The sequence below is a fragment of the Chiloscyllium plagiosum genome, chromosome 4 (genome assembly GCF_004010195.1).
Source record: "Chiloscyllium plagiosum isolate BGI_BamShark_2017 chromosome 4, ASM401019v2, whole genome shotgun sequence".
Lineage (NCBI taxonomy): Eukaryota > Metazoa > Chordata > Chondrichthyes > Orectolobiformes > Hemiscylliidae > Chiloscyllium > Chiloscyllium plagiosum.
Genome location: NC_057713.1, coordinates 63,255,286 through 63,272,983, shown reverse-complemented (window position 1 = coordinate 63,272,983; position 17,698 = coordinate 63,255,286). Strand labels below are relative to the sequence as shown.

General features: G+C 39.5%; 1 protein-coding gene across 2 annotated transcripts in view; it reads left to right on the top strand.

Moving 5' to 3' along the window:
- Positions 1–17,698, top strand: part of LOC122549088 (peroxidasin homolog) — a 573,433-nt gene that overhangs the window by 284,602 nt on the left and 271,133 nt on the right. For both annotated transcript variants that reach the window (XM_043688313.1, XM_043688312.1), the window contains exon 4: positions 3,159–3,230. In XM_043688313.1, the coding sequence (XP_043544248.1) occupies positions 3,159–3,230 (72 nt within the window). The remainder of the gene's footprint in view (positions 1–3,158; positions 3,231–17,698) is intronic.

Sequence of the window (17,698 nt, the reverse complement as noted above, 5' to 3'; positions counted from 1 at the left end):
AATAGAATTATGGTTGCTGGCCCCAAAGTGCTCCCCCACTGACACTTCAGTCACCTGCCCTGCCTTATTTCCCAAGAGTAGGTCAAGTTTTGCACCTTCTCTAGTAGGTACATCCACATACTGAATCAGAAAATTGTCTTGTACACACTTAAGAAATTCCTCTCCATCTAAACCTTTAACACTATGACAGTCCCAGTCGATATTTGGAAAGTTAAAATCCCATACCATAACGACCCTATTATTCTTACAGATAGCTGAGATCTCCTTACAAGTTTGCTTCTCAATTTCCCTATGACTATTGGGGGGTCTATAATACAATCCCAATAAGGTGGTCACCCCTTTCTTATTTCTCAGTTCCACCCAAATAGCTTTCCTGGATGTATTTCTGGGAATGTCCTCCCTTAGCACAGCTGTAATGCTATCCCTTATCAAAAATGCCACTCCCCCTCCTCTTTTGCCTCCCTTTCTATCCTTCCTGTAGCATTTGTATCCTGGAACATTCAGCTGCCAGTCCTGCCCATCCCTGAGCCATGTTTCAGTAATTGCTATGATATCCCAGTCCCATGTTCCTAACCATGCCCTGAGTTCATCTGCCTTCCCTGAGGAAACTGAAGTACCCAGAGGTAACCAGAGCACCCAACGGAAACCCACACAGACATGGGGAGAACATGCAAACTTCACACAGTTACCCAAGGCTAGGTAATGTGTGTCCATGGTGGTATAAGGTAACACTAGTAACTACTGTGCCACCTTGCTGCCCTTGAACTTTTGTCCTTGAACCTTTTTTGAGCAGAGATGTCATATTTACAATTCTCCAGTCCTCTGGCATCACCAATGAGTTTAGAAAAGACAAAGATAATCGCCAGTCCTTCTGTGATTTTGACTGTCATTTCTTTAAAAATCCTTGGTGGCATCCCATGGGTTTTGATGCTTTGTCAAATGTAATTACCTACAGCTTATCCAATGTCATCTCCTTATCAATTTTAACCTTTCTGATGACTGACAGTCCATTTTCTAAATCTTTGCCACTGTCTTACTTTTGAACTTCCTTAGGTCCTCCTTACAATTTGCTGACCTAACTATCATCTTGTCTACCACAAATTTAGCAATCTTATTTTCTGTCCTTATTCAAATCATTAATGTAAATTGTAAAAAAAATTGATACCTTAGCACTAATCCCTAGGGCACACCATTTGTTAAATCTTGCCAATCAGAAAATGTCTCACTTATGTTTGTTCTCTGGTTCCAGTAGTTATCCAATCTATCCAGGTCAATATGTCACCCCTACATCAGAATCTTTTATTTTCTACATAATTAATGTCGTGTCTTATTAGATTCTTCTGGAAATCTGTGTTTAGTACATTCACAGTTCCCCTTTATCCACAGTATATGTTGCTTCTTCAAAAAAACTCAACAAATGCTTAAACATGACTTTCTGTGTTTGGCAGCATGTGGAGAGAAAGCGTAGTTAATGTTTCAGGTTCAGTGATCCTTCTTTGTTAACCTACTGAGTTTTCCCAGAAATTTCTGTTTTTTCTTTCTGCTTTCCAGCAAGTGCAGTTCTTTGGGGTTTTTTTCTAATTTCCCTTTTCATGTTGACTCTGTCTGATTATCTTGAACTATTCTAAATGCCCTGCCATAATGAATTCAATAATTACTTCTAATATCTTATGATAAGTATTAAGCCAAGTGACCTTGGCTTTAATGCTTTTTGTCCTTCACCATTTTTGAATGAAGAAGTTACATTTGCCTTTTTCCAACAAATTATGTTACTTTTTAAAGCATATGTTGTGGTCTGACATCCAGTTGTTCACAAGCAAATTAACTCTATGATTCAAACGTAGTTACTGCTTCTTGCAGATAAGCCTTGAAAGTGTAAGAATCATTGGTCCCAGAATTAATATTTTACTTTGTCAGACATTCCCTAGATGGATTCTTCAGGGTTCCTCTGGAGTTGTCATTTGGTATAAATTCTATGGATTATCAAAGTGTACCTGCAGCTACAATTAATATTCGTAGGATGAATGATGATAATTGGGATCATGTTCTGAAAATTTAATGTACTAGAATTATAGGAGATAGGAATTTAATATGACTCCTGCCAAGTGACTTTGCTGGTGCCATAGGATACTTCAAAGGACATTTCTTGAGTACGTGATTCCATTAATTGACCTGCTTTTCACCTGAAAATATTCTTGCTCCACTTATGTTATCGGCTTATGTTATCGTCTTTCTTCTGACAGCGCAAGGGGTTTGCAAACATAGCCATCTCCCTTGACACAGAATTTGCTGCAAGTAATGACATTCTTCTTTATGCTCATTTTTGTATCTATTAATTCTGAGTCTCAGCAGCAATCACCTACATAAGCTTTTTCCATTTTGTTGGACCAAACTTTGCAATATACTTTCCAAGAATCTTTTTAGCAATTTAGCACCATACGTATACCTAATTGGTTGCAGTACTTGTTCTGCTTCCACAAGTGTTTGCTAAGGAAGTCGTGACTTTTGATTCAATTATGAAGGAATGGCAATATGTAGCATGGACTTTATTTTTCACCAGATAGGCTAACATCTGATCAGCTCCCCAAATTGTATTCCTGCTATGAAGTATTTGCTAGAGTTTCCAACTGTCAGTCTTCATCAAGTCTGCTTCCCTCTGGTTGCCCTGCAACTTAACTCGTGCCCTCTACAAGAAATTTGGTGACAAAGGCACTTCTTTGCTATCCTTGACCTCATTCACACTAAATTCCAGATAAGCAAAGTTTCCTTTTGGTCTCCATGCATCAATAAAAACTATAATCCAGTGCAGAATAAGATTGACAAAGCAGAGATACTGATGACTGACAGTTACTATAAAATATATAGTGAACCCATCACACATAGTTATTACTTGCTATATATTGCACAGAGCATAGAATAAATATGGATTTATGCATGAAATAAAGAGTCAGAATGGAGATGTTGAGAACAAAAAGAATTATTCAATCAAGATATTTGAGGAAAATATTTCATAGAGAATGGGAAAGGGACAGATGAATGGTATTATACTTGATAACTATGAGAGATGATCTGGCACAGGGGTATTGACAAATATTGAATATTGAAAATAATTTGTTTTGTACTAGTGTTTTTATAGTTTAATTCCTGATTTCTTTCAGCTATCTGTACAAGAACAGCATTCGTACAATTGATAAGCTGGCATTTAAAGGGCTTATGATGCTGGAGCAGTTGTAAGTAAAATTCATGCTTTTGAATACTTTAGGCTTTTTATGTTAATGATACATTTCTGTTATTTTTGAAGTCTTGGCCCTGAAGTTTTTATGAGTCTGTTCCATTAGTATAAATGTGACAGAGCTGAATTCTCATCCAACTAGTTGAAAACCTGAGTCTGAATCAGAAATCCTGAAGGTGAGTCCAGCTTTACTCTGAGAAGAGACAGATATATGTCAGTGTTCTTTAGCAATGTTTACCCTAAAATGCCTGTATTTGTCCTGCTTGCTGTGTTCTCAGGTCCTTTTGGATTACAGAAATGAAACCAGACATCTCAAGGAGTTGTACAGCTATTGAAGTACTTTCCTTTGTGTAGTGATTATTGCAGGAAACATAGCTGCAAATATGTGCAAAATAAATTCCCACAAACAGAATTATCCTGATGACAACATCATCTGATTTGTTTTTATGATGTTGATTATTGGTAAGTGTTGGTCAGAGCACTAGGGATAACTGCTCTGCTCTTCTTCAAATTAGTGTATTCCTTTGCACTCACACAAGCAAGAAAATGAGTTTAACATCTCATTTTTTCAATGGCACCTCCAGCAATGAATACTCCTTCTGTACTACACCAAAATGACAGCCTTAACTTTCTGCTGAAAACCTGGAATGGGACTTCATCCCAAAATCTAATGACTCAAAGGTGTGGGTGCTACCAACTGAATCGCAGATAAACGTTTACTACTAAAGCAACAATTGTGTTCTTGGAGATTATTAACTTAATCTGTTGTGAACTTGATTACAGTATGATAGGAAAGCTTTGGGATCTTTACTAAACCTAGAATGGTTTGGTTGCTTGAAATGACACTTGACTAATTCAGGGATATTTTCCAGGACTTCCCTAACAAAGTTTTGAAACTGTCCTCAAAATGTTTCTTTTACATAAATACACCCATGATAAATCAAATTGAACAGGATTATGGTGGAACCAGTTTCACCCCACCCCACCTTCAGAAACCAGGCTTTCCACAATTTTGAGCCCCAGAAATTTCACAGCCTTTGTTTTTAACTGTTGATTGATTAATTTCTCCTTTCCATTTTTTTCTACAAACCGCACTTAATGCAATTGTTCTAGTGAAAGATGAAATGCTACTCCATATCAATTAATACAATGGTATTTCTCAATTTAAGCATTCTCCAAACTGCAATCAGTAATTCGCTGTTCCTTGTACTCTGTACACACCCCGAACTTTCACTTTCATTTTTATAGCTGCAAAGGACATTCTTTCACAAGGAGGGTTAAGGATGCAATATTGATCTTTGTAGTACCTGTCCTATGAGTACTACAAATACTGTCATACATGCACACGCAAACTTGCACACATGCTCACACACACATGCACACAATGATATTGATGATGCAATTAACAGGTACATGACAAATTTCCTTCAGAAGTATCTAGAATAGGCAGTTCCTGACCCTAATAAAGAGGCGATACTGATTTGATGCCAGTGTTGCCATTTTGAAGCTCAACGCTCCAGCCAATGTCCTCACCCAACTGAATATGTGTTATGAAGAAGGAAGGAGCTTTTATCTGTCCTGTTAAATGGGATCATCAATGAATTTAAGGTTAGTTTTGTTTGATTAATTCTGGCAGTGATATTTATTTATGTGTTCCCTTATTTCCATAGTTCCTTCAGGTTGTAGAAGTTTTCAGAGGATGATAAGGCAGATTAAGGACATTATGCTGACTTCAAGTATTTCTGTACAGGCCATTTGATCTCTGCCATGGGTGCACTGGTCAACATTCCATCCATAATTTGAAGATAAACAGAGGCTACAAAGAGCAAGAACAGGGAGAGGAAGGAGTGGGAGAAGTGCTTCTAGCAGAAGAATATCACCACAGTCCTCTAAGCACAAACCTGAACCTCAGGGACTAATAATGAGTCTGTGCTTCTGTAATGACTTTGATTTTCATGAACAAGACAAAAGCTTATGTTTGGAAATTTACCATTTCAAAAGACCACACCCAATGAATAGTTGCTGTGTGCACTATTTTCATCCCAGGGACACAGGGACAGAATCAAATAAAAGCAAGTTACTGCAGATGCTTCAAATCTGAAATACAAATAAGAAGTGCTCGAGAAATTCAGCAAGTCTGACAGTATCTGAGAAGAGAAAGAAACAGAGTTACATTTTTGAGTCTTGTATGACTCTTCTATAGACCGCTTCTAAAAATGTAGTCACTTCAGAGGCGTACACTATTGCCATTTCTCTCTTCACCATGCTGCCAGACATGCTGAATTTCTCTAGTATTTTCTGATTATGTTTGGTGCAATGTCTAGTTGGATTTTGCCAATGACGGAAGCAGTTTGGAGACAACCCAGAATCTTGTACACATTGAGCTACCTAATGCTGGTCTCTGTTCCCTAGGACATTGACACACTTTACTTAAAGACCTTAAAGCCCTCACCCAGCTATCCACTCAGACCTCCCATGCTCTCTCAATCTGTTTTGACTATGTATAGAACAGATGAGTCATGTAACAATGAGAAGTTTTCAAATGCTCATGAAAAGTCACCCATTCAAAATTCCCCATTGAAAAAGATATTGCAATTATTGCAACCCTATAAAGCAATCAATCAGACACTGCCACTAGTAGGTTCTGTCTCAAAAACTTTATCTGACTTCACACCTCTTAATCTTGTTCAAATAAACATAGAAAAATAAAACAAAAGAATAACCTGCTATAAATTCAAGGCAAAGATTCTTCATAATGGTATTTTGACACTTTATATATACCAGCTTCCCTAGATTGTCTAAATTTAAATGCTTACCTAAGCTACAAGGTTCACTAAATGTGTCAGCTCAACAATGGATTGTTTGCACAGGCTGATGTAGTATGTTACCTTTGTTTGATTTACATCTTTATAAAATCATAATGTCCACTATTGTGATAATTACTAAAGCTTGTTTCTCAGAGACAGCTAATTACAATTCACTCTGTCTTGTCAGAGAAAAGCAGGTAGTTCAAGCACATGCTTTTGCTAATATTATAGACCTTGCACTTTTACAACAAGCCAATGACAGCATGGACATTGCTTTATAATGTTAACCCCAGCTAAACCAGAACCAAAAAATTCTTTGCCCCACTTTTAAATTGAATTGGTAGCAAATTGCAGATTAAAACTGAGAATTCCAGCCTTCACTCGCTAGCGGTTCTCTGTGCCACCTGAATTTAAGCCTAAATGGCAAGCCAGACTGACGACTGAGTGAGAACGTCACTATCCGAGCAAAATGTTTCATGATTATTATGCACAACCCTTGCATACTTGCATAGAAAATATATAATAGAAACCATGTTACAGACCACTACTGCACTGAAACAGTCCTGCATTGTGCTGTACTAGATGAGCAGCAGAGTGCAAGGCAGAAAAGGTATCAAGATTTGAACTGATCTTTTGCATGCTGCAAAGTCTTGCCATCATAGAGTGATAGAACCATAGAGCTGTACAGCATGGAAACAAACCCTTCGGTCCAACTTGTCCATGCCAAACAAATATGTTTAATTAATCTAGTCCCATTTGCCAGCTTTTGGCCATGTCCCTCTAAACCCTTACTATTCGTATACCCATTCAGATGCCTTTTAGATGTTGTAACTGTACCAGCCTTCACCACTTCCAACGACCAACCAGCTTGTACTCTCGACCTGTCTTCACCTATCCCCACTTCACCGCCCTGCCCCCATCACTCCTTTTATCTGCAGCTCCTCTTACACCCATCCCCAGTCCTGAAGAAGGTCACTCCTGAAATGTCGACTTCTCCATCTCCTGATGCTGCCTGGCTTGCCGCCTTCTTCCAGCCTCCTGTTTGTCCACCATTTCCTCTGGGAGCTCATTCCATACTTGAACAACCCTCTGCATGAAAAAGCTGCCCCTTTTAAATATTTCTACTCTCAGCTATTCCTTGGATTTCCCAAAACCAGGGAAAAGACCTTGACTATTCACTTTATCCATGGCCGTCATGATTTTATAAACCTCTATAACATCAACCCTCAGCCTCTGACACCCAGGTAAAATAGCCCCAACCTGTTCAGCCTCTCCTTCTCGCTCAAACCCTCCAACTCTGGCAACATCCTTGTAAATCTTTTCTGAACCGCTCTCAAGTTTCACAACATCCTTCCTATGGCAGGGAGACCAGAATTGAACACAGTATTCCAGAAGTGGCTTAACCAATGACCTGTACAGCCGCAACATGACCTCCCAACTCCTATACTCAATGCTCTAACCAATAAAGGAAAGCATACCAAATGCCTTCTTCACTATCCTGTCTACCTGGGACTTCACTTTCAAGGAGCTATTAACCTGCACTCCAAGGTCTTTTTGTTCAGCAACACTCCCCAGGACCTTACCATTGAGTGTGTAAGTTCTGCACTGATTTACCTTTCCAAAATGCAGCACCTCACATTTATCTAAATTAAACTCCGTCCGCCACTCTTCAGTCCATTGGCCCAACCTCAAACTGACTAACTATACCTCCTATGTTCACATCTAAATCATTTATATAAATGACGAAAAGCAGTGAATCCAACACTGATGAAGTATAATCCGTACTACCTGCAGTTGTGAAGCAGGAGTAGGAAGAGGAAGGAAGGTAGCAAGCAGACATCCTAAAGGGTTACTTTTTGCTTGAGCTGTCTATGAAAAACTAATTTGACTATCATCTCAATAACTATAACCTTGATTTTCAGTCCTACATCTTACTCTTCTTCTGTCTTTCACCATCACAGCTTCCATCTCAGCCAATTGAATTTATAATTACATCATGCCACATTGAATACAATCGTCAACTCACCATCAGTGTGCATTCCCTTGGTCCCTATCTTGGGGCTTCGACAATAGGGGACCCTGGGAAGCTAGGCTCTAGTCTGTAGCATCTTCATACAGATAGCAGCAGTCTGGGCTGGGTGGCTGCCAAGCAACAATAAAGGCAATGCCAGGATGCAAGGGTAGGAAGATAGATGCTATTATTTTGAAATAGCAAAAAAGTTTTCTGCTCCATGGAGCCACTGTCACTACCCCAGGGCAGAAACACAGCAATTTTTGTCATCTTTTGGAGGACAAATACTCTGCAAGGCCTTTTGAATGCATTAATCCACAGTCATTTTGCCAGCAATCCAACCTTGCATGGTAATTTCTGTTGGGGCATTTGGCTGTTGGTTGACTGCTGCTTGTGACACAAAGAAACCTTCAACATCAACTGTCAGATGCTACATGATGGTTGGGTCCCCAATGTTGACCACCACTTCAATGATGGAAATGTTGGCTCAAGTTCCATTACGGTTCTCTATAAAGTTTCTTCTGGCTTCCTCCATGCTCCATCGTAGTAAGTACAAACATTTTTGCAAAACTGCCAATGCATCAAGCAATTTGTTTTGTGCATTTGGATGCACATTCCTTTGCAAGCTACTCTTTTGAAGTTCTCACCTGTATTCTCTGGAATATGACCTGTGTGCGGATCTCCCCTTAAAGAAGCTGACACTAAGTTGTCCTTTCCCCATGAAAACTGTCTCTAATGTCTCTAAGATATGTACAGCCCTGACCAATAATTTAATAAAACGCTAATCAAATGTCATGATACAAATTTATGCATCACTTTATTATACGTCATGTTTTTCTCTCTTTCACATTCTATTTTAATTCATTTCACATAATTAGTCTAAATTCTCCATTGTATTCTGTTCAGTTTGTGTCTTGGTTGGAGTGTTGGAACGTTACCCATTTTACGTGTCATTTCTATTTCTCGTTTGTATTTCATTTGGAAAAGCAAGATTCTCTCTGAAACAGCCAGGAGATTCTCTTAAATAGACAGACATGGTCAGGAATTTCCTGCCTGCCTTTCCTTGGATTTTGGGAATTCAGTCATATTTAAACCAAAATGAATTAGATGCTGATAATAAGGGTGTAATGGTGGTTTGTTTAGCAGTTAGGAAATGTGGAAGTATAGAATTTGTAAGGAGGCTGCTGAATTTAATGGGAGGATCTGATTTTTTTTAGTAAAAAGTTTGTTTCCTAATTGCAGCCAACCAGTATGAAGAATGGCTGACTGCAGGTTCCAAGCAAAAGCCAGGGTGAAATGGCTATGACTAAATTGATTATCGGGATTGTGGTGGAGAAAGGGATTCAGATCATGGATAGGGCATGGCAGTTACTGATCTGATTTCAGGGAAGGTGGGTGTTTAGGCAATTGGCAAAGGTATGTGGATCACTGACAAACATAAGAATGGAAGAAAAATAATGTTGAATTGGTCATTTTGCACCTTTGGTCTGATCCACTGTTCAACAAAATTATAGCTGGTCTTTAACTTCAACTCCCATCTTTCCTCATGCTCCTGGTATACCTTCATACTCTCAACCACTGGATATTCACAAGTCTGTGCAGAGACGGAATTCCAAAGATTCCCAGCTATTTGGCTACAGAAAATTTTCCTCATTTCAATCCTAAATGGCCAACTCTCTATTCTGAGACTTTGACCCTGCTTTACAGATTTTCCAGCTAGGGGAAACATTTTTGCGATATCTAGTCTAAGAATTTTGTGGTCCTTAGTTATATTCCCATGATGTGATTCAGGAGAAATCACACCTTTGTGAACATAACCTCTTAAAATAGCCTCCCATATTTCCAGTGCTTGGTCAAGAGGTGTGCACAAGATTGAGTGTCTATATGGATGATCCAGGAAGTGTGGATGAGACAGTTGGCTGCCAAGAAGGGATGGGCGAATGGCCGACTACGGTCTCCTGCATTGTTTTCATATTTGTCTTACACTCTCAACTTCTTACTACCCATGCCCCGCTTATGCCATCATCTGCCCCATACCCACTTCTCATGACTGTTAAAAGTGATGTACCATCATGAACCATAGACATATTCCCCATTACTCTTTGTATGTCTTTTGGCAACCTATGCACATCAATCCATCTTTAATATTTCCTAATACCTCCATGTTAATCCACCATGGTTCCTCATACCCCATATTCAATCAACATCACCATGGTTATTTACAACCTCTGTGCCAATTCATAACTATCACTCTTTGCCTTTTCTTCCCCATGCCAACTCACTCACTATCGCTGAAGGCACACTAATATAAAATAGTTATCAGTCTATTGATAATCTATTTCCTAAAAAACATTCTCATTGTATCCACTGAAAAGCTTGAACCCCTTATGTAAACAACATTTCCTTTCTATTACAAGTTACATCTTCCTAATAAAATACTCACTTGGTAGACTACCCAATCTGAAGGTAATGGTTTTGGAATCTGTCATGCAATGTAATTTCTATAATATTTTATGTCAACAGGTACTCTTAAATGTCTTTCGCTTTTTTTACTCAACATTGGACATTTTTTGACAGCTTCGGCAAGTGCCAAAAGTTTTATGCACATTTTAAACACAAATGTGCCTTTTCAAAATCCCAAAGGTTGGCTTTCCGCTCCCAAAGTATATGTTATCTCGACTAAAGTGGGAGAAATATAAAATATTTTCCCTCACACCTCTTACTGTCCTAGGAGAAAGTGAGGATGCAGATGCTGGAGATCAGAGTTGAGAGTGAGCTGCTGGAAAAGCACAGCAGGTCAGGCAGCATCCGAGGAGCAAGAGAATTGATGTTTCGGGCAAGAGTCCTTCATCAGGAATTCCTCGACTCCCTATGTCTTGCCAGTATTAAATCTAATGCCCTCTACCCACACAGCCTCTCATACACACTGTCCATCTATCTTCTTCCACCCATTCCCATGACTCCATATACCCCAATGCCACCTTAGTGCCTACTTCCACTCATGACCCTTTCTTTCATCTACCATGCCAATGCTTCAAGTATCCATAGGTATCTAAGTACATATTAAAAAAAAAGTAGTTTTGTTAATGAAACTTCTGTGTCACTGTTGCGATGAAAGGAGTTTTGGTATTACTAGCAAAGTGCACAAACACAGGTTAGTGGTAGCTTTTTTTGTCATAGAGTCATACAGCACACAGGAGGCTCTTTGGCCCATCGAGTCTGTGCTACTAATCCCAATTTCCAGCACCTAGCCAATAACCCTGAATATTATGATATCTCAAGTGCTCATCCAAGTACTTTTTAAAAGTTGTGAGGTTTCACACCTCTCCTCTCCTGTCCTGTCCTGCAGTGCATTCCAGATTCCACCAGCCTCTGGATGAAAAATATTTTCCTCAAATCCCCTGTAAAGTCCTGCTCTTCACCTTTAATAACTGCAGTTACAGCTACTTGTTATTGATCCTTTAACTAAGGAGGGACAGCTGCTTTTTATCCATCCTATCTATGTCTGTCATAACTTATATACTTCTTTCATGTCCCCTCCTCACCCTTCTCTGCAGCAGTTAAAACAACCTGAACCTCTCCAGTCTCTCTTCATAGCTAAAATACTTCATTCCAGGCAATCTCCTGGTAAATCTCCTCCAATCCAATCACATCCTTTCTCTCGTGTGACAACCAGAATTTCACACAGTGAAGTGCAAGATGAAGCTTTGACCAAGTGTTTTTCAGTTTCCTATTTGTTTACTGACAATCTTTTCTGCTCTATCAAACACTGTATGTTTTAACATAATAGAAGTATGTTTTTCATTTCTGAATTGATAATTAAACAAGTTATTTATTCCATATATATATATATATATAAATATAAAACATTGTATATACACACCCACAAATCTTTTATTTGTTTTCCATAACTGATTAAAATTTTAAGGATAATCCTGTTTTCTGGACAAGGTTCTGATTAGGTGCTTCGCTGCTTGTTGCTGGGTAGCAGTAATCTGCTATAGTGGGCTGAACATCACAATAACATTGGAATACTGGCAATCATGCTTACTTTGACATCAGAGACTGTGCTACTGATGACAAAACCGGAGAAGTAAATGTGGTTTTAAAATCAACTTATTCAATTGAAGTCAGCAATGCCAGAATAGGTTTTGGGTCAAGTTTCAATTTGTTCTTTGAATTGCCTCATACAATGTATAACAGTAATGAATAAAGGATTTTCAGTGTTTCAATGGACTTTTGATAACTGTAAGCAACTTATATGATTTTAACAGAGCACACACTTTCCATTTTTATCCAGTTAACCAATTTGAGCCAAGTATCTGTCTAACTGATGATCTCTTCATTGCCAATGAATGCCAGACAAAATCGTTAAGCTTGCCAACAGTACTGTCCATTAACTATATCCTTCTATCTGTTCTTGGCATTTATACTTCTTAAGAATGTCTCTGCTGAATGGTATTTAGGATTTCTGTCCAGCTTTATATTAATGCTTTCCAAGACTGACTAGTTGAACGTCTTGGTGTGGTGTTTCAATCCAAATAGAACATCACCTGCTGGGAATGATGGACAATCACAAGAAGGATTCTTTACTAGCCTAAAATGAAGCACACATTTCTGAATCTAGAAAATTGTCAGTTACTTGGACCATTCCCTAACTGCAGTGTTATTTTTATCCTTCTGCCTGCGTCTAAACTAGAAAGTTGGATGTTTATTAGAGCGAGGTGTGTTCAGCAACAGCAGGATTGCATGGCTGATTCTAATGTTCTTCAGGCAATTCTTCCTTTTCATGAAACATGAGATGTACTGCGCATTTAAAACTGTCAAATTATGAGAGTCCCAGCGCTGAAGCCCTTCCCGAGCTGACAGGTTCTCATTACTACCTGCTTTCTTGAACAGCTGGAAGCTGCTACATGCTTTTAAACGTATAAATCTTCAGCCCCGGCAGCAGTTTTCATACCAACCCATAGTGATGTGATTTGGGGCCAGCATTGACCCCATGAGGTAATTTGGAAATAGTTGTTCTGATTTGCTTTCTGTGGGCTGGAGAAGCAAGGATTCATCTGCTGACTCCTTCAGGAAACTTTGGGCCTTCCTCAGCCAAGACCTTGACAATACTGCCATGATCACAGCATGACATGGGACAAATTCCAGCTGATCTTACCTCCTTCTAATTGTTGACAGGTTGTAATTCTTACGATCCTGTTAGGGATCATGAACGTTTCAAGAGAAATCTAATACCTAGTAATATAATTAACAGAACCATGTTGTAAAATTCTGTTTTCCAAAATAGAACACAGACTGGAATTTCACCAGTTGAAGTTCAAGAATTAAAGCAAGTGAGTTTCACTGCATCATATCTATCACAGCCCAGGGTGAATTATTGTACAATAATGGATTTTGAAACTCATAATTTTTTGTCACAAGGTGTTCCAATGGGTTGTTTGATGAATCGTGTATTGGGTGTGATGGACATTCTCTCTGTTAATGGAATTTGTTAATTTGGCATCCAAGGCTTTAGCGCCACAAAGGCTAGCTATATACTGTACCAAATCAGATGCTGCAAGACAGAAGCATTGCCTTAGCCTCTGGCCAGTCACATGTAAAATTTCAATAGATGGCACGCAAGCAGTGTAAGCTAGCTTCCAGCTTTGTGGAGAAAGTTGACACTGATAGATAAGATTTGGTGGTGCTGTTGTTAGACTGGAGTGTACAAAATTAAAAATCGCACAACACTAGGTTATGGTCCAACAGATTTATTTGGAATCATTAGCTTTTGGAGTGCTGCTCCTTCATCAGGTGGTTGTGGAGTAAAAGATCATAAGACAGAATTTAAAGCAGAAGTTTACAGTGTGATACAACTGAAATTATGTATTGAAAAAGACCTGAATTGTTTGTTAAGTCTCTCAGCTTTTAGAATGATCATGTTGGTTTAAGTTCTTTCATATGTAAACCCCAGAATTTTTTTTAAAAGTTACATTCTCAAGTGAACTTTAACAATAGGTGCCATGTCCTCTCAGATTGAAGGTGTGAGGTGCCCTGTGTGAGGCTGTCTATGCCCCAATATTTAGACTGATTCTATTTCTAAAACAGAGATTTACAAAATCTTACATGTTTTTGAGCAAAATAAAATATATTTCTGCAAGTACAAATTCACTGAACAAACTGTGTGTGTGTGTGTGAGAGAGTGAGAGTGAGAGTGAGTGAGTGAGAGAGAGAGAGAGAGAGTGTGTGTACTGCAGTGGGGTCACCTCTGGTGTACCATGAACCCAAGGTCCCGGTTGAGGCCATCCCCATGGGTACCGAACTTGGCTATCAGCCTCGGCTTAGCCACTTTGCATTGTTGTCTGTCCGAAGTCCACCTTGGAGGACAGTCACCCGAATATCCCAGACCGCTGAAGTGTTCTCCGATTGGGAGGGAATACTCCTATCTGTTCATTGTTGTGCAGTGCCTATTCATCTGTTTCCGTAGCCTTTGCTCAGTGTCACCAATGTACCATGTCACAGGGCATCCTTGCCTGCAGCATATGAGATAGACAATGTTGGCCAAGTCACACGAATACCTGCCGCGCACATGGTGGGTGGTGTCCCCACCTGTAATGGTGGTATCTATGTCCACACTCTGACACATCTTGCAGCATCTATCATGACAAGGGTTGTATGGTGTTGTCCTGAAAGTCGGGCAGTATTCATCTGTTTCCGTAGCCTCTGCTCGGTGTCACCAATGTACCATGTCACAGGGCATCCTTGCCTGCAGCATATGAGATAGACAATGTTGGCCAAGTCACACGAATACCTGCCGCGCACATGGTGGGTGGTGTCCCCACCTGTAATGGTGGTATCTATGTCCACACTCTGACACATCTTGCAGCATCTACCATGACAAGGGTTGTATGGTGTTGTCCTGAAAGTCGGGCAGTTTGCTACGAACAATGATCTGTTTGAGGTTTGGTGGTTGTTTAAAAGCAAGAAGTGGAGGCATGTGGAAGGTCTTGGTGAGGTGCTCATCCTCATTGATAATGTGTTGCAGATTACAAAGAACATGGCGTAGTTTCTTGGCTCCTGGGAAGTACAGGACAATGAAGGGTATCCTGTTGGTTGCAGCACGTGTCTGTTTCCTGAGGAGGTCATTATGGTTTCTTGCGGTCATTGTGGCACTTTGGAACTGGTGGTCAATGAGTTGAGCATCGTACCCTGCTCTTATGAGGGCATCCTTGAATACTTCCAAGTGCCCATCATGTTTCTTGTCATTGGAACAGATCCTGTGTAGGCATAGGGCTTATCCACATGGAATGGCTGTTTTAATATGTTTTGAGCTGGAGAAGTGTAGCATCATGAGGTTATCCGTGGGTTTGTGGTAGAGTGAGGTGCTGAGGTGCCCATCCTTGGTGGAGATGCACGTGTCCAAGAATGAGACAGAAACTAAAGAGTAGTCCATGGTGAGTTTGATGATGGGATGAAACTCATTGATATCACTGAGTAGTTGTTTCACTGACTCCTTGCCATGGGTCCAGAGGAAGAAAATGTCGTCAGTATACCTGGTGTATCGTGTTGGTTGGAAGTCCTGCGGAGAGAAGTCTTGTTCGTACGTGTGCATGAAGATCTTGGCATACTGGGTTGCAAATTTGCTCCTCATGGCTGTTCCATGTGTCTGGATGAAGAATTTGTTGTCAAAAGTGAAAACGCTGTGGTCGTGGATAAAGCTGATGAGTTGTAGGATGGTGCTTGGAGTTTGGCAGTTGTTGGTGTTGAGTAATGAGGCTGTTGCCATAATGCCATCATTGTGGGGATGCTGGTGTTGAGTGCTGAAATGTCCGTTGTGATGAGGAATGTTCCTGGTTCGACTGCTCAGTGGGTGCTAAGTTTCTGTAAGAAATCTGTAGTGTCGCGACAGAACCTGGGGATCCCTTGTACAATGGGTTTCAAGATGCTTTCGACATAGCCAGAGAGGTTCTTAAACAGTTCCCATTGCCTGATATGATGGTGTGTTGGCTTTGTGTATCTTCAAAAGCAGTAGAAGTTGCCACTGTGAGGAGTACGTGGGATGAGGTGCATAGGGAACTCTGAAGGACTGGATCAAAAGTCCTGATCAATGTGCTTAATTCACAGATGTGCTCTTTGGTCGGATCAGCTAGTAGTTACCTGTAGTGTTCCTGGTTGTTCAGTTGTTAGTACACTTCCTTGAAGTAAGCTGTTCTATTCTGAATGAACTGGTAAACAAGGATGCCTCTTTCCTGCTGACCATCTCAGTAGACCTTGACGTCCCAGGCAGTGACAGCAACATAGGTCAGTGCTATCTCCATTTGTGCAAAAGGACAGATAGCAGTGCAGAAAGAAGGCCAATGATGTCCTGTGCTCTGCAAAGGTAAGTGGCCCCTTCTTCTATCTGCTGCTTCACACACACTATCATTAGTCACTCCATCCTTCCCTCTGTAAATGTATCTTATCAAGGTTGATGGACCACAACCCTTAGAATTACATCTATCATCTTAATTAGTATTTTGATGACATTATTTGTACTATTTTGTACTGCAGTATACTTAATTACTACAATGTTTCTAAATACTTGTAATCTATTTACAGTTTATAACAAAAATAGGTATATATAAATCAATCAATTACTAATGTGGATTGTTGGTTTCATTGTATTTTTTACTTGTAATATCCATAAATTCTGTAGTTTTATATTCTGAGCTGTATTTATTTGTCATATGTATGACCATTACCAAATATGTGGGTATAATAACATCTCGTAGTACAAACACTTCAGTGATAAACAGTCAAATAGTTTCAACTAGTTTTCAATTGCTTTTCAAGTCATTGAAATCTTATGTTAATTGCTTAAGATGGAACTTAGCCTTAACAAATCTAAAAGTAACAATCTCAATCTCCGTTCTGTTGAGTCAATTGACCTCATTAAATGTGTCATTATGAACCCTGGTGCCTTTGAATCTAGAGAAAGAAAACATCAGTTGCAATTATTTCCAAAATGAAAAACGCATTAGTGGTTTGAATTCAGGATTTGCCATCTTAAACAAATATCCAATGACAGCGGTGCTATATCTTGGTATTTACTATGCAACTTGTCTAGCAGAATTTTATGATAGTGGCACATTATTGAATATTGACTGTGCAGAAGGGGAAAGCACAGGACATTCTTCCTTAAATAACTTAAAGTGATAAGCATGTCATTTTATGATTAGTTATGGCAGCAAAACCAAATTAACAGAAGCTTCATTAGTTTTTTTTTGCTATATTCCTTCATCTGTTTGTTACGACAGTAAATTGTAAGGTTTTCTTGTTAATAGTATCTTGTATTTTGAATGTTATTTAGCTGGTTAAGTGACTATTGAAGCTTGTTAAATTCCAATTCCTGAATGTTGTGTGCACCATTTGGGTATATGTTTAATTCTAAGTTTAAAACTGAAAGGAAAACTGTGAGAAACGTGAGAATGACGAGAACGAGGGTAGGTCCGATCAAGGGCAGTAGTGGGAGACTGTGTATTGAGTCGGAAGAGATAGGAGAGGTCTTGAATGAGTACTTTTCTTCAGTATTTACAAATGAGAGGAACCGTATTGTTGAAGAGGAGAGTATGAAACGGACTGGTAAGCTAGAGGAGATACTTGTTAGGAAGGAAGATGTGTTGG